The sequence below is a fragment of the Mytilus edulis genome, chromosome 10 (genome assembly GCF_963676685.1).
Source record: "Mytilus edulis chromosome 10, xbMytEdul2.2, whole genome shotgun sequence".
Lineage (NCBI taxonomy): Eukaryota > Metazoa > Mollusca > Bivalvia > Mytilida > Mytilidae > Mytilus > Mytilus edulis.
This window is the reverse complement of record NC_092353.1, coordinates 37,400,397-37,423,843: the sequence shown is the minus strand read 5'-3', so window position 1 is coordinate 37,423,843 and position 23,447 is coordinate 37,400,397. Positions and strand designations below refer to the sequence as shown.

General features: G+C 32.6%; 1 protein-coding gene and 1 pseudogene across 1 annotated transcript; both read left to right on the top strand.

Annotated features, from left to right (window-relative positions):
• The first annotated feature begins 3,462 nt into the window (after window positions 1-3,462).
• Window positions 3,463-11,094, top strand: LOC139492747 (cytochrome P450 2C27-like; annotated as a pseudogene).
• Window positions 11,095-17,973: 6,879 nt separating this feature from the next.
• LOC139491067 (cytochrome P450 2H2-like) lies at window positions 17,974-22,573 on the top strand. Its single transcript, XM_071278373.1, has 4 exons — window positions 17,974-18,506; window positions 18,804-19,322; window positions 20,345-20,785; window positions 22,305-22,573. Exons 1-4 carry the CDS (start codon window positions 18,179-18,181, stop codon window positions 22,493-22,495), a joined length of 1,479 nt encoding a protein of 492 aa, XP_071134474.1. The 5' UTR covers window positions 17,974-18,178; the 3' UTR covers window positions 22,496-22,573.
• Window positions 22,574-23,447: the final 874 nt, after the last annotated feature.

Below are 23,447 nucleotides of genomic sequence, written 5' to 3'. Positions count from 1 at the left end.
CAAGTTGGTATTTTATTCCCGTACTGCCTTGATCTACATCTACATCACAAAGGCTTAATATGATTACAAAAAATACTAACTTGGACAATAAATATACCACAGCATATTAAACAATTTATATTTATGTTATAATTACACCTTATGTAAGAATCATGGGTTTTGATTGGTTGGTAGTGTATTTTTCCCCAATTTACTGTTAACAAATGAATATCGTTCATTTTTTAACGCCGCCGGGGTATATGCAAAAAGGATATGCCTTTTTTACCCTCTCTGCCGTGGTATTTGCCAAAAAATACTCTATCCGACTGGACGCTTGTAACGTAACGATCATCAAGGCGAAAAATATAATGAAAAGTCATTTAAAATATAAAAGCCGAAGAAGAGTTGGCATCGGCATGGCAATTTATGCAAAAGTTATTGTTAAGTCTTTTGAGTGGCAGGAAAGCATATAAATTATTTGACAAACGTCCGGTAGTGGCTACTATAAAACTGAGAACAGAAATAGGGAAAATGTCATATAGTCAACAACCCGACCCGAGATCAGACAACAGCCGAAGCGCAAAAATCACGCACCCGGACGTCATACATTTTTTCGGCCAACGAATTTTAACAATTTTACAAAAAAACTATTGAGAGATACCAGGCTAAAAACAAATTTTGCTAGACGAGCGACTCACTTGTGACGCTAGAATAAAAAAGTAAAAAAGGTCCATTAAGATATGACGTTGAGTAGCATTTAGGACCTCAAATTCCGAAATCAACACCAAATGTTTCAATGCAAAAAAAACAAGCTATTTGAAAGCTTTAAACGCAAAGTAATACGGAACTTTCTTAGTCGTTTAAAGGCAACATTCGATTTATTGAGTTACAACCGTAGTTCTATATATCACGAAATATATTATTCCCACGTTTACGCAATGTTAAACGTGTGTCTCAACAGAAAATAGCATTTGTCAGTTTTTAATGTAAATACTTTGAACGAGTGGCGAAAGGTACTAAATGGACTTTTAAAAATAAAGACCAAAAAACAAATACAATTAAGTACGCAAAACACAACATAGAACACTGAAGACTGATCAACACGAACCCCACCAGGGATGATCTCAGTGTCTCCGGATGGTTATGCACATCCTCTGTAATGCTCATGTCAGTACGAACTCGATGATAAGTCAAATTCGATTGGTCACATTCGGGAAAAAGAGGGCAGGGTTGTGGTTACGACAATTCGAACATATCCGCCGTCATCTGTGAAACAAATATTTCATAACGGTCAACCAACTTGGGATGGCATCCATAAATAAAGACAACAGTAGTATACCGCTGTTCGAAATTAACGAGGGGATGATTTCAAATTCTATTTTATCGTACAGTTTTGTTTTCAACCGATCATTTTTGTTAATATATCTAGTTGTAAGTCATGATACAATAAACAGACGTAACACTATCTGCAGTACCCATTTGTAACTTCTTCTCATTCTTTCTGAGATGATCTTGTATTAAATCGTTCTAAAGGAACAAGTCGGCAAGATGGGCACAGATTGGTCGCGTATGAATGCCGATTGTTTGTTGGAAAAAAATTAAAATGTTCTCCTTACATAACAAATATGTTGTTCTAGTACACAGCGGTACTTGTAATATTTTCAATAATGTATTTTATTTGTTACATTCACTACTGGACTGTTGACCTACGATAATAGAGGGACATTATATTTTCTGGTCTGTGTGTCCGTTCGTCCGTCCGTTCGTCCGTCGGTCCCGCTTTAGATTAAAGTTTTTGGTCAAGGTAGTTTTTGATATTAGTACACGTGTTCCCTATGATATGATCTGTCTAATTTTATTGCCAAATTTGTGTTTTTACCCCAACTTCACGGTCCACTGAACATAGAAAATGATAGTGCGAGTGGAGCATCCGTGTACTGGGAACACATTCTTGTTACTTATGAATTACAAAAACATACGTTCTCGATATCCCATTAACGTTTTTAAAAGCAATAGAAAGATTGAGTTTCAAACGTCATTAAATTTCGATTTAATGCCACAAGTTCACTTTTTTGGAGCGTTATTTCATTAACAAAGAGCTCTCTGATACATGAAAAGTATTTTTTTCAAAATAATCATTCTGAATAACTCAATGATATTTTCTAAAGTGCGTACGAGTGAATCTTGGTATAGCAAGCATGGAATTTCCCCACAAAACCTTATCATACACTAAACGTAATCTATGTATTACTGGTAAATTATTAAACCAGGGATATCATTACCATAAATTACTTAAAACCTTTACTTACTTTTTCCATAGATATAAAGATTTGGTTTTGAAGTCTGGTTGTACCTGTAATAAATGTATTTCAAACGGGATAGCACATCCTCATTTTTACGGAAATGTTGTTAACCGAGCCCGTATTCAGAAATGATCCTCGTAAACTTATCACTCCTTTCAATAAACTTATCCTAAAATGTTACCAATTTAACACTGTAATAAGATCATTGAATATTGTTTTATTGGTATAAATATTGATTTTGTTATCAGTAAATTAAAAGCAAACTAAATATTACTAGTATGTTATATACATATACACATCCTTGGATCCACTTGTATTGTTGTTCATCAGCTGACAAAGCCCATTACGCATAGTCAGCTATGAAGCCTTTTTCAACTGATTTTTATAGTTCGTTCTTATATTGAACTGTTATACCACTGTCCCAGGTTAGAGGGAGGGTTTGGTTCCCGCTAACATATTTAACCCCGTCACATTATGTATGTATGTGCCTGTCCCAAGCCAGGAGCCCGAAATTCGTTTGTTTTTGTGTTACATATTTGTGTTTCGTTCATTTTTTTAATTTGAATAAGGCCGTTAATTTTCTCGTTTGAATTGTTTTACATTGTCATTTCAGGGCCTTTTATGGCTAACTATGCTGTATGGGCTTTGTTCATTGTTGAAGGCCGTACGGTGACCTATAGTTGTTAATTTGTGTGTCATTTTGGTCTCTTGTGGAGAGTTGTCTCATTGGCAATCATACCACATCTTCTTTTTTATATAAACATTCATGGAAGGTTAACTTACAACCATCCAGGTAATACACATTTAGGACACGCATACAGTAACCTTTTTTTGGAACAAAAACAATTTACTAATTTGCTTTTTTAAAGTTTAATTTCATCATTAATAATATATGCTCATATCAACACATGAATTGTTCGTCACTTGTTGAATAGGACGATAATAAGAAAGTACTAGACGTGACGATGATCGACTTCTTGACAGTGGTTCTATTCTTTTGTGGACTTAGCGTCTATATTTTGAGGAGCAAACAACAAGAAATGTCAAACTTCCATCGTATCCATCTTCAACACCATTTCTGGGAAACTTAAACGTGAAGTTATACATTTTAACAGAAGCTTTCAGAGAATATAGGCTTAAGTATGGAGATGTGTTTAGTTTAATATTAGGATCCAAGACAATGGTCGTAGTTAATGGACTGGAGACACTTAAAGAAGTTTTATCAAAACATGGAGATGTAACGTCAGAACGTCCTGATAGCTTTATTGTAAAAGATATTTCTCATAATAACTGTAAGAAGCCAATAACACTTAGTGGAGTGACAAATCAAGAAAAATGTGTTTATTTTAACTGAAGGCTGAAAATTGTTTTTTGCAAAGCCAATACCTTTATCTTACTTTTTTCCCTATCTGATCACCAACCTAGTTTTATGTTGAGGTCGAGTCTGCATTTTTGTATGCACTGTTTTGTGTACTTTCAGTTGTTTCTTTTTTGCCATGGCGATGGTTTTTTTTTCTCTAATTATGAGTTTTGAATGTCCCTTTGTGATCTTTTTTCGTTATAAAATACATCTTGCACCAAATATCTCTTTGGATAGAGAATTGACTGAAGATTTACCATTGCTATATAACCAATGATAGTCATTGACAAAGGAAATCACTTATTGTAGGTTGTACTTGGTAAAAACAGCTGTTTCTCAAGTCACGACTCTTTGGGAGATATATAATATTCATAGATATTTTGTTTTGATTACGTACTGGGTCCAAGATATGATCTCTATCTTTCATCTAATAGAGACATAACTTGGGAAGGTTACCAGTATAAAACTATATGAAAGCGGTGAAAATTAAAATGTAAGGAAGACCAGAGTGTAGGTGGCGGTAGTACAGAATTTTAGTATACGTTTAAACTCTTAAAAATTCGGGCATATAAATGTTGAAAATATGCACCTATGTTTTGACCTTTGATTAAGAAATAGTGCATATAGACTTTCCGTTCTAGGATATAATTGTTTACAAAACATCATAGTTAAAGTGGCACATGTTTAGTTAGAAAGGGAGTTCCTATTGGTAAATTGCATTTTCTGTATTAACATAAGTGCAACCTATAGATATCTCAAAAGTCAATGACATAAACTGTAAGTGATGGGGAAACTAATGAATGTTACAACATAAATTTTATTGTTAGGTATATTTTGCATGAGTTTTAATGATTGAAAATTAAATCAATATTGTTTCAGCTATTGGAAGTTCGTCTAGGCCCCTGTGGAAAGAGCATAGAACTTACAATAGGGGCACTTCACCAGTTTGGATTTGGTAAAAGGAGCCAGGAATCAAAGATAAAGGAAGAAGTTGAAGTTTTGATTAGGGTCATTGGAGAAAAAAATGGAACACCATTCAAAATCAAAGGACTTTTGACTTTATGTGTTTCTAATATAATGTGCTCAATAATCTTTGGAAAGCGTTATGAACACACTGACAAGGTTTTTATTGCACTTTTGGAAAAGACTAATGAAATCATGGGCAATGGCAACAAATCGTTTTTGGCTACAATTTTCCCTTTTCTCAGATATGTTCCCTGTGATCCTTTTGGTATAAAACATACTATTCGTAACGTCGATGACGTGGAAAAACATTTAACACTTGTCATAAATGAACTTAAAGAGACCTTTGACGAAAATAGTCTGAGAGATTATATTGATATTTACTTGAAGAGAAGGGAAAACAGAGTCTACGTTTGATTGTAAGTTTATGGTCAAAATGTGCATGGGTTTTCACATACTATACAATATTAGGTCAATATCATAAATATTTCATAACTTTGTCACTAGAGAAGGGTGGCCTTGAATCAACTCCATGAGCAATTTTCGAAAGTTGATATTATTTCTGACTTTAGTCATTAATTGTTTCATCATGTTAACATAGCAGCTATAAAAGGTTATAATAATAGACATTAAAGTGTAACCACATTTTCATGTTGAGGTTAAAGCATTTATGGTTTAAATCCCTAAAACTGCCTATGATAAACTCATCATAGATACCAGGATTAAATTTTGTATTTACGTTCGACGCGCCTTTCGTCTACAAAAGACTCATGAGTGACGCTCGAATCTAAAAAAGTTTTTAAAAAAAAAAAAGAAAAAAAAAGCCAAATAAAGTACGAAGTTAAAGAGCATTGAGGACCAAAATTCCTAAAAGTTTTGCCAAGTACAGCTAGGATAATCTATTCCTGAGGTAGAAAAGCTTTCATATTTCAAAAATTCAATAGGTTTGTAAACGGTTAATTTTGTAAGAATGACCATTTAAATGCTAATTCATGCCAGCACAGAAGTGCCGACTACTGGGCTGGTTATACCCTCGGGGAATTAAAACCCCACCAGCCATGGCATCGACCTAGTGGTTGTAAATAAACTCATCATAGATACCAGGATTAAATGTTGTATTCACGCCATTTTATAGAAATCAACCATTGAAGCAAAAAAAGATATTTGTATACCTCTTGTTTGGGTCGGTTTTTTAATGCTGGTTTTTTTTTCCATGTTATGGACAATAGTTCACTGATTATAGGATTAAGGGACTGACATGAAGATGTGTTGCTATTTATTGGAAATTATGACAACTGGAAGTTAAAAGTTACAATAAGAAAACCTTTTTCTCTCCTTATTCTGTGATATAAAGCGACTGTTAACTCTAATGTTTACCACACTGTCGGTTATGTAAGCACATGTGTTCTACAAAAATGTATGTTCGCTTTTTAGGTCTTTAATCTTTTAAAAATAAATTAATAGAAATGTAATTTATAATCAAAATGCTTATTTTAGTCTAAATTGATATGCTGTACTCGAATTCACAAAATAATTGTAATTGAATATTACAAAGTTGTCAATGTCAACAAATATTTTTCTATAGAAACTAAAAGGTAATTCCGTGATTAAATGGGTCGTGACAACAATTTGTCAGGTTTTTTACTCATAAACGTAGACAACATAACTTAAGGGCATACGATACAGTTTTGAACCTGTATTTACAAGTTCATGAAAATTTGCATATAGGCTATTTTTTACCTGATTAAATCAAATATGTAAAAAAAAATATACCTTCATGAACTACTTTTTGAGTTAAATGAGGTCGAAATTTTGTATATTTGCTCAAAATTCAGATTTGTGGCCGTATTTTCTTTTTCGAAAGAAAGACATAACTTTTTTGTTATAAAAGATACACACAAACTGTTTTTTGTTAAATAATCAGCAATGTCTCTACTTTATAAGTATTCTAAACAAATATACAATTTTTATTCAGAAATAACTCATATTTATCAAATGTTCCTGATTTGAGGAAAAACGTCATTTTTTGCTCCATGTTTATCAAAATTAAAAAAATGTCTCTATTTACAGCTTTATAAAATTTGGGTCAAATAATCTCCTTACAAAATGGAACAAATTGCCGTTTTGAAAAATGGGGGTCCATGAACTCATTTTCAAGATATTTATTAAAAACTGCAGAAAAATACAGCTTTTCCGACTGTGTCACGTTGTGGCGGGATTGAACGTAACGTTTGTTGCTCAATCAGGAAGTGGTGACGTTATCTTTCCTACGTTATTTCTACCGGTAAAAGACTCCGTGTAAAATCAATAAATGATTCTCCTTCGAACTATACAATGCTTCGTCTTGTAATATGTAATTGTCATCCAAGAATTTGACCTTTTGTTTTATGTTGCAATTATATAGAAAACGATACACCAAAAACATTAAAATTTTGAAATATTGTTTTTAAATGAAATGCAATAAAAAAATAAAATGATAGGATGTCGCCGTCTATCTGTTTCCGTTTGTTCTGGTTGATTTGTCATCAACAGAATTTAACATGCATATATGGCGATTTATAATTTATTTTCCAATATAATTGAATGTTTGTTTTTTTTATGTTAAAGTTCAGTGAGCAGTGTCAGCGAAATATCTTACATTTCATAAATATATATATTTTTTTATGAATAAGAAAATGTGGTATAACAAATATGTCCTCCACGACTAAAGTATCAATCAATCAATACAAATATTTGCAGTTTACGCCTGTCCCAAGTCAGGAGCATCTGGTCTTTGTTAGTCTTGTATGTTTGTTTTTAAATTTCAATTTCTTTTGTATAATTCTGAAATTAGTATTACGTCAATAATCACTGAACTAGTATACATGTTCGTTTAGGGCCAGATGTAGGACTCCTCCGTGTGCGGGAGTTTCCCACTGCATTGCTGTCTGTTCTATGGTCGGGTTTGTTGTCTCTTTGACACTTTTCCCATTACCATTCTCAAAATTCTATACAATGGATTTTTTAAAATATGCTCCCATTCTCAAAATGTTACAGATGCATATCAAGGTATGCGTAAGCAGGGGCGGATCGATCCATATTAAAAAGGGGGGTCCCAACCCAAAGTAAAGGGGGGTTCCAACTATATGCTCCCATTCAAATGCATTGATCGTCTAAAACAGGGGGGTCTGAACCCCCGGACCCTCCCCTTGGATACACTAATTTTAAAAATGTCTTGCTTGCTTTGTTGAGTGCAAATATTATAAATTTATTATTTTCCGACAATGTACATATATTGTGTTTATCCTAAAATTACTACCAACACTAAAAACTTTAGTTATGAAATCTAAATCATTGTCACTGATTTCTCAACTGAGAAATCGGAATATTTGAAACGCGGACCGGGAAGAGCGCTCAAAAATATTCACAACATGCCATTGGGATAACAGGAGATTTTATTTGTACAAGTAAATATAAACACAAATTTATTTAAAAATTTGTTATTTTACAATAGTCGGCTAATTACAGGATAAAATATTGTACAAACAAATATAGCTTTGAAAAATTCAGGAGTTGGTTGGGTAATTCTGTTACAAGTCACAGACATAAAGAGAAATATAATTGGTCTAAAACTTGTATGATATATATTCGTACATTAAGCACAAAACGAGGATGAGTTATCCTAGAGTGTCTAAAATGTTCTATAATCATGAAAACTTACCAATTGCGGTTTTTGTATTGATGTCAAATACTCCCGGGCCTCTTGAACCGTTTACATGCGTTTTATTTGTTTGTATTGTATTAATAAAGTTACATTCAGCACAGCGAACGCTTAGGTAACTCCCAAGTCCTTGTCTTTTTTCACCTTCGGTATTGTGCAACTGTAGCGGGATAGTACACATTTTACATGACCGTAGTGAATTTGCCAGCACATCCAGCTCAACAATACGTCTCCCATCCTGCCATGATATTTCGGATGATGTAGATAAGAACAGGTCACAATTCTCAATTTCGGGTTTCTCTATTCTTACTTTTTTCATGTCCTCATGATATTGAAGCATAGATTTAGAAACATTACTCCTGCGTTTTCTCTTTCCATTCTTCTCGTAAGGCATGGTGCCCGTTTTTGAATCGCGGGACAACCGATATTATGACGTCAATTTTTTTCCGCGAATTTCCGTTATTACAAAAGGCGACGTTACGGCAGAAACAACGGCAAAAATTAACGTTATTTGTCGCGTTTTCGCGAAAGAAAGCATTCTACGGTAGCAACGTAATCAACGTGATTATCTCCCCTGTAACTGTATCGTATGCCCTTAAATATGAATGAGGATCATCTTCATACAAGGTCTTTCAATTGTATATGAGTATATGGTCCTGCTAGCCTATGGACACTTGAATAGGTGTCGCGGTCTGTACCGGTAGGTCCTTATTTTAGGTTCGATTCGGAAAACATATTTGACATGTAGAGACAAATGGGTTTTTTTTATCAATTGACAAAAAGGTGTGAACTTCAGAGTTCTTATAACAATTATGAAATTATAGGATTATAGGATATAATTTCACGTATGAAATTCATATTATTAGTAGTTTATTTACTTTTTAGAATTCAAACGGTTTTCAAAGTAACATTTTTTTATCTAATTTTTATTTGATAGGTTTCAAAATTAAGATATAAAGGATAAGTTTTTTCCCCTAATTTAACAGCTTACAGCTTGAAATGGTCAAAAGATCTGACGATTAATATTAAGTTAATTGAAAGTTATATAGAAAGCTGCAATGCTTCCAATATTTTTTTCAGATGAGCAACTTCTAAAAACAATATTAGACTTGTTTGTAGCAGGAACTGAAACGACATCAACGGCTATGCAGTGGTTCATAGTTTTGCTAATAAATCACCCAGAAATTCAAAACTTAATGCGAAGAAACATTTATGACGTCATTGGTACATCTAGATATCCATGTATGGAGGATAGGGCAAATCTACCCTATACAGAGGCAGTTTTACACAAAGTCCTGCGATTTGGGTGTATTGGCCCTATTTCTCTTCCACATTGTTTAACTGAAGATCTTAATTACAAAGAACATTTAATTCTTAAAGATTCCATGCTAGTACCTAATTTACATTCTGTTTTGTACGATCCTGAAGTATTTGAAAATCTAAAAACCTTTAGACCTTCAAGATTCTTGGATGCCGAAGGAAAGCTTGTAAATGTAGACAAAGTTTTAGCATTCAGTCTTGGTAATTATCTATCTATACGAATAATAATAAATACTTTTGATGGCTCACTACATTAATGTATTTGTTGATAAGCATCTAAAACAAATAGACATTCTTTACAAAGTGCATGTAGAGTTTTAGTCTTGTGTCTTTTGCTTGCTTTTTTGTGGGAGAGGGACTGTGGGTGATCGTACTTGTGTCATTTCAAATACTGTCTTTACTTCTTGGTGTAATTTGGTCTGAAACTTTCAGACAAATGTGAAGGAAGATAGTTTAACAATTCTATAGTTATTAAGGAGATATTACTGTTGAAAGATGTCTTTTCTATTTTTGTTCTGGATACACAGATTTCTGTTGAGGGTATTAAAAAAAACATTATCTATAAACAATGAAATCTCAACCATGAGTAAAATTGATAAATTGGTTTATAATAGTTAAACGTAAGGTTAGAATTAACAATGCACTTACCCAACACAATTTAGATATCTGAAATGTGAACTGTATCGGATAAAAGAGGGACGAAAGATACCAGAGGGAGAGTCAAACTCATAGATAGAAAATAAACTGACAACGTCATGACTAAAAATAAAAAAGACAAACAGACAAACAATAGTACAGAAGACACAACAAAGAAAACTAAAGACTTAGCAACACGAACCCCACCAAAAACTTGGGGTGATCTCATGTGCTCCAGAAGGGTAAGCAGATCCTGCTCCACATGTGGCACCCGTCGTATAAAGGTTAAGCTACGTACAAATAAAAATAATTTTCTCACTTATTTGACTTATGTAAGATTTTTTAAGTGATTTCATTTGAAATTTAATCGAAATGCGATCACTTACTTCCATAAAAGAATAACATTTCACAAGTTTGCCTTGCATAAAAAATAATTTGTATTTTTTTGTATCTGTTATTTATAAAGATATTATATTAGTGCTTTACATAATTATGCTAAATAGTGTTTTATTGTACTGCAGATATTTTTATTTTTTATGTCCGAAATGAATTAAAGTAGTTGTGAGGTAAACGTCAATGAAGAAAAAAATCCAAAAGATTTCAAACGAATAACAATATATAGCCATCGATGTTGTGATATAAATTGTTTTGTAGGGCGAAGAGTATGCCTTGGCGAGTCATTAGCGAGAATGGAGTTTGTTCTGTTTGCAACTACACTTGTGCAAAGATTCAAGTTTCTTCCATCAGATCCAAAGCATTTGCCATCAACAGCTGGAAAACTAGGCGTAACGTTGGCTCCAGACGATTTCTCATTCCGTGCTGTTGAAGTATAATAACATAATGACAGTTAGTTTTTTTCATTAACAAAGCTCCAGTAATAATGTAAATGCATTATGTATCATAAAAGTAAATATGTATTCGTTTCTTGCGATCCTGTAATATTTTGGTTTATGTCATAAAGATGGGGAAATAAAACCTTTATGGTACATATTTCTGGAAATAATGACACTTTTACTATCTTTTTAGGTTGCACAAAGGAAAATCTTTTTATTTTTTTTTCTTATTTTTTTCACAAAGAAGTAAACCATAAGTTTTATCGATAGCCTAACGCTCCAGATGACTATTACGGCACTGCAACAGGGGTAAATATATTGATTGAAACCTATTAAGTTGTATAACAGTGATCCAGTTACGGTTAAATAACTAAATTATATGTTTCCAAGGATGATATCGAATTTAATAAGGCAGAATGGTAGGGCTGCAATTGAACAATGTTTATTCATAATTGAAAGAAACATAGTGAAAATTTACTGAGAGAATTGTATTAGCAAAAGATTCTTATAAAGTTTAAATACAAAATAATATTCACATTTCGTTCTTTGTTTTACTCTTTGCGCTTTGAGTTTCTTTTGATTTGCAAAAAAAAAACCATATTTGTCTCTTTTTCAGTTGGGTCTATGTATAAAAGTACATTTTGTCAAATAAAAGTAAAGTCAGTCATTGTTGCCACTTTCAGTCATATATAACACAAACGCACACATTTTGACAGATTTTTCGAGGGATGAAAATTTTCTAGACGGTTTTTTCAAGTTATCGAATCAGTACCGTTTACTATCAAGGTCAATTTACAGTAAATAGACTAAGTCACAGATTCCAGTAAAATTTTACAAACAACTCTGGCTCGATGAACAACAACTGAAAATCGAAAAAACAATGCATTTATCTAATTTATCATTTAAATTATATTACTGATTAGATTCTTTTAAAACTGGTGAACATATGTTTAGAAAGCAAATAAAATCGGCGAAAAAAACTTCTAAATTGTGTCTTTAAGGTGGCTCGGGCCTATTCGAAGTTTCTATTAGAAGTGCCGTATTTTTTGTTATTTTATTCTTTACAGAAAGTGAATCAAATTGGTCGACAAAAATAGGGGATCACGGACCAATTAAGCTCAAAATTTTACTTTTAAACAGGTATGTAAAAGGGACCATTTTTCAATGAAATGATAGGGAAAATAGAGGTGTTGACATATCTTTATCAGAATATCAAAAAAACGTTCTATAACAATTGGTCCAAAACTGTAATATAAAAAGCTGTAATATAGCTTCAAAGAATGAGCCAACATAAAACATAGGTCACCGATAAGGAAAATAAAAATTATTTTGCCTTAAAACCCAAATTTTGGTGGGAAAATGGGTGAAATGTTATTTTGACAAATACGGATAATAACGAAAATATTATATTAGTCGGATAACTACAATGATTTAACATTTCTAATCAATCAAAATATTTTTAAAAAATATATTGAATTTACGACAAATACTTTTGTAATTCATGGGTGAAATTATGCGCAGTCGAATAGTCCCGAGCCACCTTAATCATCAAATCCCTGATTTCTACTCCATAGATTTTTCTTTAAAAAAATATCTTGTTGATACTTCCATTTACTTTTTGATGATGCAAAATACAGATAGAGTCACCGACTTCGTTTGTATGATATACATCATTCAAAATTATGTTCTTTGTGAAAAAAATCCAATAAAACGTCGAAATAATCGTAACGTCATCGCGTTGCAGGATGTAAAATGTTTTTCACTACCAAGGTAACAAATTGATTATTAGACAAAAAACGAAGTGGGTAACCATATGATTACTTTATATCATTAAAATAGAAATGTAAGTGTTTTTAAAGAAGAAAAAAACTATGGAGTACAAATAACAGATTTGATGATTTTAGACAAATTTTAGAAAGTTTTTCGCCGACTTTGTTCTGTTTTTTTTTTTTTTTTTTTTTTTTTTTTTTTTTTTTTTTTTTGTTCTTTCCATACAAATATACACCCATACTGAAAGAAATCAATCTATAATATTTCGTATAACAAAAGAGATTAATGCATTATTATTTTCAATTTACAGTTGTAGTTAAATTGAAGGTTGTATGCAAAATTTAAGCAAAATCTGATACATAGGCCGTTTAATGTTCCTTGGCCTTAAATAAAACAACAGCTGTCCTGCAAACAAGTGGAAATACGAGTAGATTTCCATTAATCCGGTCATTTCTAAACTGTACGATAAATTTGGCATCCGCACTTCCAATAGCCGGTAATAGGGTGTGGGGATATCATTGCTGTCTTTTCCGGATTTTTCATTCTTAAAGTTCATATTCATATTCCATGGGTTGTTTTGTCTATCGTGATTTTCGTGATAGATGATTACTGCTTACAGAAAAGAAATTGATCCAATGCAATTCAATGGTAAGACTGAATCTCTTCTTTCATGAGTTATTTACCGCTGTTGAAGTATAATAACATAATAACAGTTTGCATTCTTATGGTTTACCGTAAACAAAGCTCCAGTAATTATTACTTGAAATAATGTAAATGCATTATTTATAGGATAAAAGTAATATGTCTTCGTTTCCTGCGATCCGGTCCATATTTTGTATAATGTCATCAGGCTGGGGAAATAAAACCTTTATGGCGCACATTTCTTGAAATAATGACACTGTTCACTTAACAAATAAGCTCAAATTCAACTTTTTTTAAGGAATGTACTTGACACTCTTACTAGCTTTTTATGATGAACGAAGGAAAATCTTTTATTTACAAAATGGTCACACACTCCTGTAGTAGTTTACTCAGGGTACTATTTTTTCCACAAAGAGGTAAACCTCAACTTTTATCTAAATCTAACTCTTTAGATGACTATTATTATAAGGAAAGCTAGGTGTCAGCCAGGGTTCTCAGAGGCTATTACGGTTTACTACGTTACAACACGGTAAAATACGGAATACTGTGGATTCTTTTATTTTCGTTGGTACCAATTTTCGTGGATTACGGAAACCTCGAATTTTCGTGGATATTTTATTTCAAGGTTCTGCAAAAGTCTGGATACAAGTTTATAGAAATTTGTTTTTCGTTGAACGTTGAACATTGAAATTCGTTGTTCACTTCTACCCACGAAACACACGAATATTTGTTCCAACGAAAAATAATGAATCCACAGTATTATGTCTGTAACAACGACATACTGACATAAGGCTATCTTCTGTATAAATACTTCATACCTAGGGTCATATAGCTACATATTCTGTGTCTTAACGTTTAGGTATACGTATAATAATGATTATCCAACAAGAATAATCAACAACTGCTGCTTGCAAATAATTGGCTGGAAATGGATATTGATATGGCACAAAAGGCTAGATACTTTATGACAGACGTAGAGGTAGCAGGAGGCAGAGTAGTTGGTGGTTTAAGGACAGACTTCCCTATCCATGGCCAGTTTGAGCCCCTCATGACTCAATTGTGTGCGGCAAATTCAGCTACATTTAAGAATATTGAAAGAATAGTCCTTAATATGTTTCATTGGTCCGAGAGTTACGAATAATACCTCATAGTACAGACAAACAGATAAATGATTTAGTTAACAAGTTCGAAAAAAATCTCAATTAACTGCCATATAGAAATGATGAATAACAAGTAAATTATAGAAATGTGACGGTTTGTACTATTCCGTGTAGACCGTTCTCATTCGTGAGATGATTTCAGCTTCCGAATTGTGAACTTTTCATTTCTATCGATTTTTTGTGTTTAATAAGGCTAAAACTATTGACTGTTACGGAATAACTGAGTCAAAATTGAGTCAATGACCACGTATACATATTTTCAAATTGTCGTCACTTCTTTTCTTTATTCATAACATTTTCCATTGCAACTTGAATATAACTTAGAATGAGCTTGAGAGAATGAGCAAAACAGAGAGTTCCACCAGTAGAGTGGTAACTGCTTACCCTTCTCCAACGTGATTTCCGTATCTTTTTTTTTAAGTAAGGTTGTTTGTATCGCTGTTAATTCGTGTCTTTTAAGATTTTACGTTTTGTCATATTGTTCATATTTACTTCTCTTTTTTTTAATTATGCTTGCTGTTTAAAGAGGTTTAATTACCTATGATTAATTTCTCCTTTCTTTTTCACGGCCGACACTCGGCTAACCGAGAGATTGGTCGGTTAATCTATATTGAGTATGCGGCTATATCGGCGGTTGGTCTGTTAATCGGGTTGGCTAAAGTCTGTTAATCAGGTGTTATCGAGAAAATCATTGAAAGTTCAGCATGTTTCATTGCATGACTTTCTAAATATATTTTCATCATAAAAAGTATGCATGTCTAACAAAACAATTCATTGTACTGAATTCAGTGGTGTAATTATTATTTTTCTAGCTTCGATGTACGATCTATAAAATGAAAAGGCGGGTTACTCATCAACAAATTTATACACATTTTACATACATAAAATGTTCACAAAATGACACATTGGTTAAATTTACTTGCATTCAATATTTTGAACATCGAAAAAAGAAAGGCATTATGTTTGTTAACCATATTGATATCATTGTGTGAAAAATCTACACGAAAATCCGTATTTTGGTGACATAAATCAATCTTTATTTAAAACCTGGTCTGTTAATGGGTCGGATGTATAAAACCCGGTCTGTTAATTGGTCTGTTAAGAGTTATGAATGGCAATAAAAGTATAATTTTATTGCTATATGGGGTGTTATCGGATCAAATAAGTAGGCTCAAGACGAGAGGCTAAAATATACGAAAAAAACACATGAGCAATGAAACATAACATATAAGGAAACAACACATGAAATTGGAAATCGATAAAAATTGTTTCAAAAAGTGTAATATTAAAGTTATATTAATTTCATCCAAGAATGATCGCATATATCATGTTGATTCTGTTTAATTGTCATGAATGACACAAATTTGTCATCTACATTGATTGATTGATTGTTGGTTGCTTAACGTCCAGTGCCATCTACATTGGTAACCAGTATATAAATCAGAGATAAACGTCGTAATGTAACTAAACATCAGTAAGTAAAATATATTGGGATGACAAAATATGAAAAATAAAGAAAGAATAATGAGTAAGATAAATAAAATGTAGAAAAAAATTACATAACAATTTAAAGAATACAATCCGGACCCTCATGGTATACATAAGAATCTGGATGGAAACGCAGAATATAAAATAATATAAAGGAACAGTAGAGAGTGATACATTGGTAAAAACTAGAGAAAAATAATACTTGTTTAAGTATACACACATGAAACACCGATGGCTGTTGAAACAGTAACGGATTGCGATGTACTTATATTGGTGACAAATTCTAGAAGTTTACATGCGGACAACTATGGTGGCAGGTTAATGCCATTTTGCGGTTTAGCGCTTTAGCGTTTTCGCCTTACATATTCTATATGGCGAAAACGCGAAATTGCGGAGTCGAAAACGCGAAAACGCGAAACCGACTTCGACTTCGCGTTTTTGCGTTTTCGACTTCGCGATTTCGCCTTTTCGCCCTATAGAATATGAAAGGCGAAATTGCGAAAACACGAAATGGACTTCACCGGCCACCATAGATAACTGTAAATCTCCTCTGCACTTATGTAGAAAGGAACTAAACGGAATAAAATGAATTGAAACTTAAAATAACCAAATGTAGCTGCATTCGCTCCTTTGTGTTTACTTCTTTAGAATGATTTGTAAACAACACATGATTAAGAAAAGAACCAATTGGATGATGCTGACGAATTAGGATCTAACGTCCAGTGACAAATATCATGTTCATATGTAAACGAGAACACGTTATATGTACCCTGTGTTGTATTAGAAAGACACTTTCAGTCGGAATTGAGAACGTGCTACTTCGAACAGACACAATTAAGGCTGATTGAAAACGTCAATAAAAAATTCATGCATATTCCAGAGGCCAATCCATATCACGTTATAATGAAGTGACACATCCTTCTATAAAATGCAAAGAAAGTCAAAATAAAAATGCTCTTTCTAGGATACTGTGGCACCGTATTGTCATTTTTGTTTACTCAGGAACATCTCATTCTTAAATTTTTCAAGGGAAAAATATAAAGGTAGCAAAAATATTGTCGTGGCTAAATAACTCTTAACTGACACAATTTCAATTGTCCAACCCATTAACAGACTTAATTCCCATAATTTTCACTAAAACGTGGTATTAATCACGTTATTTTACAATTATGAAATATTTACTAATGTCAATTTATTTTTTATAACCACAGTACTATTTTTTGTCCTTTAAATGATATCTAAATTTATTTGTTTCGCCTTTTATTAAAAAAAATTGCTATGCGTATAAGCATAAATACTACATACTTCCGCGACGCCTTTTAGTTTTACTGAAAACTGCGCAGACTAAGAAATGTTTTTACAAGTGCAAAATGTTCTATGATAGATATCATTTTGTCAGACACTTTTCTTTTTTTAATTTGGTTCTTATAACATGCCAAAAATCTGTATATTTAATAGAGTTTAACATTAAATTAAGCGTTTTACTCTTAACAGACGTATAACCAACCCGATTAACAGACCAATCGCCCATATAGCCACATACTCAATATAGATTAACCGACCAATCTCTCGGTTAGCCGAGTGTCGGCCGTGTTTTTCTTTTTTCACGAAATAATTATAAAGGCTTAATTGCTTCAATACACATTTTTTTTTTTACTTTGAAATAATAACCGCAACGTCAAAATGGAGTGAGATTTGTCATTGTTTAGCAAACACTATCAATATCAGTTGAATTGTATAAATGAATAAAATACATTATGGTTGAACATTTTGAAATAGGCCAGGTAATACACCATGTACACAGTGTACATATACTGTGATCTAATTATAGAACAAGGTTATACGGTCAATATAACAACTAAATCGGTTTCTTTAAAGCTATTTCGTCATTTGAATGCTTGTAATAACAAATTTCTTTTTCGTCATTATTATATGTACTTAATATATAAGATTAGGAAAAGGAAGTTCTAGCTTAGGTATTGTGAAAGTCATAAAAAGAACAACATTCAAAACTTGATGTAACAATGCTTGACTTATCAACAGTGCTTTTGTTATTTTGTGGATTTTGTCTGTACATTCTGTTGAGAAAGACCACCAGAAATGTCACACTGCCACCGGGGCCACCGACAATACCATTTCTGGGAAACTTAAACGTGAAGTTGGACAATTTACCAGAGACTTTCAGAGAATATAGGCTAAAGTATGGTGATGTGTTTAGTTTAATATTGGGATCCAAAACAATGGTCGTATTTAATGGACTAGAAACACTTAAAGAAGTTTTCATCAAAAATGGAGATGTAACGTCAGAACGTCCTGATATGTTTATTGCGAAAGAAATTAGTCGATATAAAGGTGAGTGCATGGTATATCTTTGTGATCTAGAATGTCGTCTGTGAATTAACGAAACTTCAATTTGTCTATTTGTGAGGTTTCCGGTAAATAAATTGCATCACTTTAAAATTGAATTTCTCAGACATGGTCACTTTTGAAGTTCTAAAAAAATTGAGATCTATAACATACGAAAAACATATAAAACAGACACATGCTGAAAACTAAAATTACACTTACATGGTTTTTCCATCATAAGATTTACTTGTCGTATATATTTTGTGTCAAATAAACATTATTATTAAATTCATTTAATTTTAGGCATTGCAAGTTCGTCTGGTCCGCGATGGAAAGAACACAGAACTTTTGCAATAGGAGCACTACGTGAGTTTGGGTTTGGTAAGAAAAGTTTGGAATCTAAAGTAATGGAAGAGGTTGAAGTTTTGATTAAGGCCATCGAAGAAAAACGTGGAACACCATTCAATATTAGAGGACTTTTGACTTTGTGTGTTTCCAATATAATGTGTTCAATAAACTTTGGTCAACGTTATGAACACACTGACGAGTTTTTCATGTCACTTTTGGAAAAAATTAATGAAAATCTGAGCAACACCAATATAATGTTTGTGGCTACCATTTTTCCTTTTCTTAAACATATTCCTTTTGATCCTTTTGGCTTAAAACGTAATCTTCGTAATGCTGATGACGTGGAAAAACATCTGACGCTGGTCATAAAGGAACACGAGGACACATATGATGAAAAATATCTGCGAGATTATGTCGATGTCTACTTGAAAAGAATGAAATCAGAGGGAGACAATCCAAACTCCACGTTTGATCGTAAGTTTCTGAACACAATATGTATGATGGGGTTTTTTTTTCTCTCAAGTTACATAAGAAATATAATAAGATGTTCTTTTTGTTTTGTGATTATACTAAAAATAGTACAATATAATAGTATTAAACCATCAATTACCACTATATGAATTGTGCATTGCATATTGCAACAACAAACATTTCTTTTTCTTTTCCTAATTTGTATTCATTATATTCCAAAAAAGGAAGGTTAAATTAGTGTACTTTAAACAGAGATTATTGCAACCATATACTTAAACACTGATATTTTACAGGTTATATTGATTATTAAGTACATTAGTAAAGCATATAGAATGAAATTCAAAACAGTGTGGCTGTGGCCATTGATTGACACATTAAATTCATCCATTGACTGGGACAATTTACGTGAACGTTTGTCTGTAACGATCACTGTTCACGACGTACCTGCGATAGACATTTAAACTGTAGGGTCACCAAAGGTTTCTTAACGCCTTTAATTATAAAATAATTCGAAAAATTAATCAGGAATAACCTTTATGTTTTGATTTATATAATTAATATAAATCAAAACATCGTGTTATTTCTGATTAATTTTTCGAATTACTTTATTAAGGTGTCGAGAACCTTTGGTGACCCCATAGTTTAAGTGTCTTTAAAAAGTACATAGTGAGCAGTGGTCGTTACATACAAACGTTCACCTAAATTGTCATAGTCAATGGATGAATTTAATGTGTCAATCAATGGCCACAGCCACACTGTTTTGAATTTCATTCTATATATTGAAAATAAATGACTGTGCATATCCTTAAAATTCTGCTGTCGTTTTCTTTCATTTGTTCTTTCAGATAAAGGGTTACGATCAACTTACTACATACATGTTTACAAAATACACTGACTATCTCATTCGTCACAACTCTGCCGATTCCGTACCTTCATCTCAGGATAGAAGAAGAGTAACGGATTTACCCGAGGACTGCCGATTGTGACTATCTGATAATTCATATTTGCATTTGTATTTCTTTCAGACGAGCAGCTTTTAAAAACAATAGGCGACTTGTTTGTAGCGGGAACTGAAACGACATCAACGGCTGTGCAGTGGTTTATAGTATTGCTAATAAATCACCCAGAAGTCCAAACTTTAATGCGACAAGAAATCAGTGACGTCATTGGAACATCTAGATATCCGTGTATGGATGATAGGGGAAAACTACCTTATACGGAAGCCGTTTTACATGAAGTTCTGAGATTTGGTGGCATTGCCCCTCTTGCTATTCCACATGGGTTGACTAAAGATTTTATTTATAAGGGTCATGTGATCCCGAAAGATGCCATTCTTATACCAAATTTGCATTCTGTGCTGAACGATCCTGAAATTTTTGAAGAACCAGAAAAGTTTAGACCTTCAAGATTCTTGGATGCAGATAGAAAGCTTGTGAATGTAGATAAAGTGATGGTCTTCAGTCTGGGTAATTTTGTAATTATAGGAATATAAATTCATACTTACTAAGATGCTAATAGAAAGGTCCATAATATAACCATATGGTGGCGACAAAGATTGTTCTAATCACTTGCAAAAATAGTAAACCTTAAAATGAACAAGATGTAGTTCAAAACTTAGTACTCGATTTTCTATAATGTTGAGACAAATATTAGCAGTTGCAGTGTATATTTGACTTTTCACTGTATTGCCTAAAACAAATTCGGGAATTCTATATTACTGTCTTAAAGTGTGCAGTTGATTTATTTGTTATGCCTTCTTTTTTTTTTAATATGTGAAGAAAAAAAAAACAGTTTTACCATGCATATATAATAAGTTGAAAGGAGAAATATATATATATACGTAAATTGGAGACAGGAGATACCAAAAGGACAATTAAAACATTTTTGGGAACCGAAAATACCACGATTAAGGCAAAAAGGAATAACAACAATTACTTTTAAAAACACTTCACTGAAAAAAGGACTGAATAACAAGAATCCCACCAAAATCTGGATGTGATCTCTGGTGTCTCTAATGATACCAAAACGCATCAAACGTACAGTTATCTCCCCTTGTTTTCTCTCTTACTAACCTCATAGTATGATAGTAATGTTATAAAACAGGGATAATACACTCTGATATCTAAAACATAAGTTATATTCACTATTTTGATAATAATAAAAAAGCAGTAAAGAATGTAAATGCTGGTTGGTTTTTTTTTTTTAATTAATCAAGTATCTGATGTCTTTAGAATCACGTATAAAATATGCATTTATACGATTCCAAGTTAGATAGGAAATCAAAGTGATTCTATTTTAAAATGAATTGTCAGACTTTAGCCTTTTGCGCTCATCAAATGAGTTTAATTGGAGCTTACTTTAAAAGTGTATTTCATAAAATTGAGAAAGGAAATGGTGAATATGTCAAAGCGACAACCACCCGACCATAGAGCAAACAACAGCCGAAGGCAACCAATGGGTCTTCAATGTAGCGAGAATTCCCGCACCCGTAGGTGTCCTTCAGCTGGCCCCTAAAATATGCATAATAGTACAGTGATAATGGACGTCATACTAAACTCCGAATTATACACAAGAAACTAAAATTTAAAATCATACAAGACTAACAAAGGCCAGAGGCTCCTGACTTGGGACAGGCGCAAAATTGCGGCGGGGTTAAACATGTTTATGAGATCTCAACCCTCCCCCTATACCTCTAGCCAATGTAGAAAAGTAAAACAATAACAATACGCACATTAAAATTCAGTTCAAGAGAAGTCCGAGTCTGATGTCAAAAGATGTAACAAAAGAAAATAAATAAAATGACAATAATACATAAATAACAACAGACTACTAGCAGTTAACTGACATGCCAGCTCCAGACCTCAATTAAACTGATTGAAAGATTATGTCTTCATCATATGAATATCAGGTACAATCCCTCCCGTTAGGGGTTTAGTATCATACTATCATAAAATATATGTAACTTTACATTTATTTTATTTTTAGGACGAAGAGTTTGTCCTGGTGAGTCATTAGCCAGAATGGAGTTTTTCCTCTTTACAACATCACTTGTGCAGAGATTCAAACTACTTCCATCAGATCCAAATAAGTTACCATTATTAAAAGGAAAACTAGGCATTACGTTGGCTCCAGAACAATACACCTTTCGTGCAGTTGGAGTTGAATCACAGAATTAGTTGTAGTGTACATGGTTTCTCTATAAACATAACTCCAATTATTATACTTATTTACATAATATTATAATAGTAAAAATATATATGTGTTTGCTTCTTCCATTACCGCTTTTAATATGATAACATTTTATATATAATATGATGCCATAAAATATTTGTTCAAATTTACTCTAAATATTCTGTTCCGTCTCTATAGTCTAACATCATTAAGAACTTTATTGAGAATATGGTATTCCTATGAAAAACAACTGTGTTATTCTTGGCAAGTTGCTAAATTGATCCTTTAGTCATATCAGTCAGAATTTGTCCATGAAAAAAAAACATAGAGAGAAGCTAACATTTTTGCTTAACTTTTACATTCCGCAATATATTATGATTCCCTTCACTAAATAAATCATCGAGTGACATTGTTGAATTCATCTTTTCTATCAATCTTGAAATAATTGTATCACAGATACAGTTAAATATGCCTCAATGCAAGCCTTTTTTCTCGTTTGTGTCATCCTAGAATGAGACTTTTCGCAAGATAAGTTGTTTTCTCTATACTTTTTTTTATACTTTGTTCTGATTTTGACATGGTGCCGGTTTTTTTAACCTGTCAAATACGATATTACCCATGATTAAAACCTTGTATGCCTTGGCTCGATTTTTCTTTAAATACCCGGTGTACATAATGGGCAGCAACGTCGGGGCTATATATTTTTTAAATGACATCCATAAACTAATCAAAATCCGATGAATATATATAAATATACTAATCTGGCGGAAAACTATTATACAGAAAAATAAAGGAATAGGGAGTAAATGTGCAAGGGACATACTCTCACAAAAAGTCATTAAATAGAAAAATTATCAACTGTCAGGATTTTTATTCCTGTTCTTCATCTTAAAAGTCGCCTGACGGTCTTCAACAATGAAACAATTATAAGTATAAAAAAAAATTTAGTCATAAAAA

What these genes read in the sequence shown, in the direction of transcription:
- LOC139491067 (XM_071278373.1), top strand. Translation starts at nt 18,179, where the DNA reads ATGCTTGACTTATCAACAGTGCTTTTGTTATTTTGTGGATTTTGTCTG. An exon ending in AGAAATTAGTCGATATAAAG is followed by an intron (nt 18,507 to 18,803) that starts GTGAGTGCATGG and finishes ATTTAATTTTAG; the next exon opens with GCATTGCAAGTTCGTCTGGT. An exon ending in AGTGATGGTCTTCAGTCTGG is followed by an intron (nt 20,786 to 22,304) that starts GTAATTTTGTAA and finishes TTTTATTTTTAG; the next exon opens with GACGAAGAGTTTGTCCTGGT.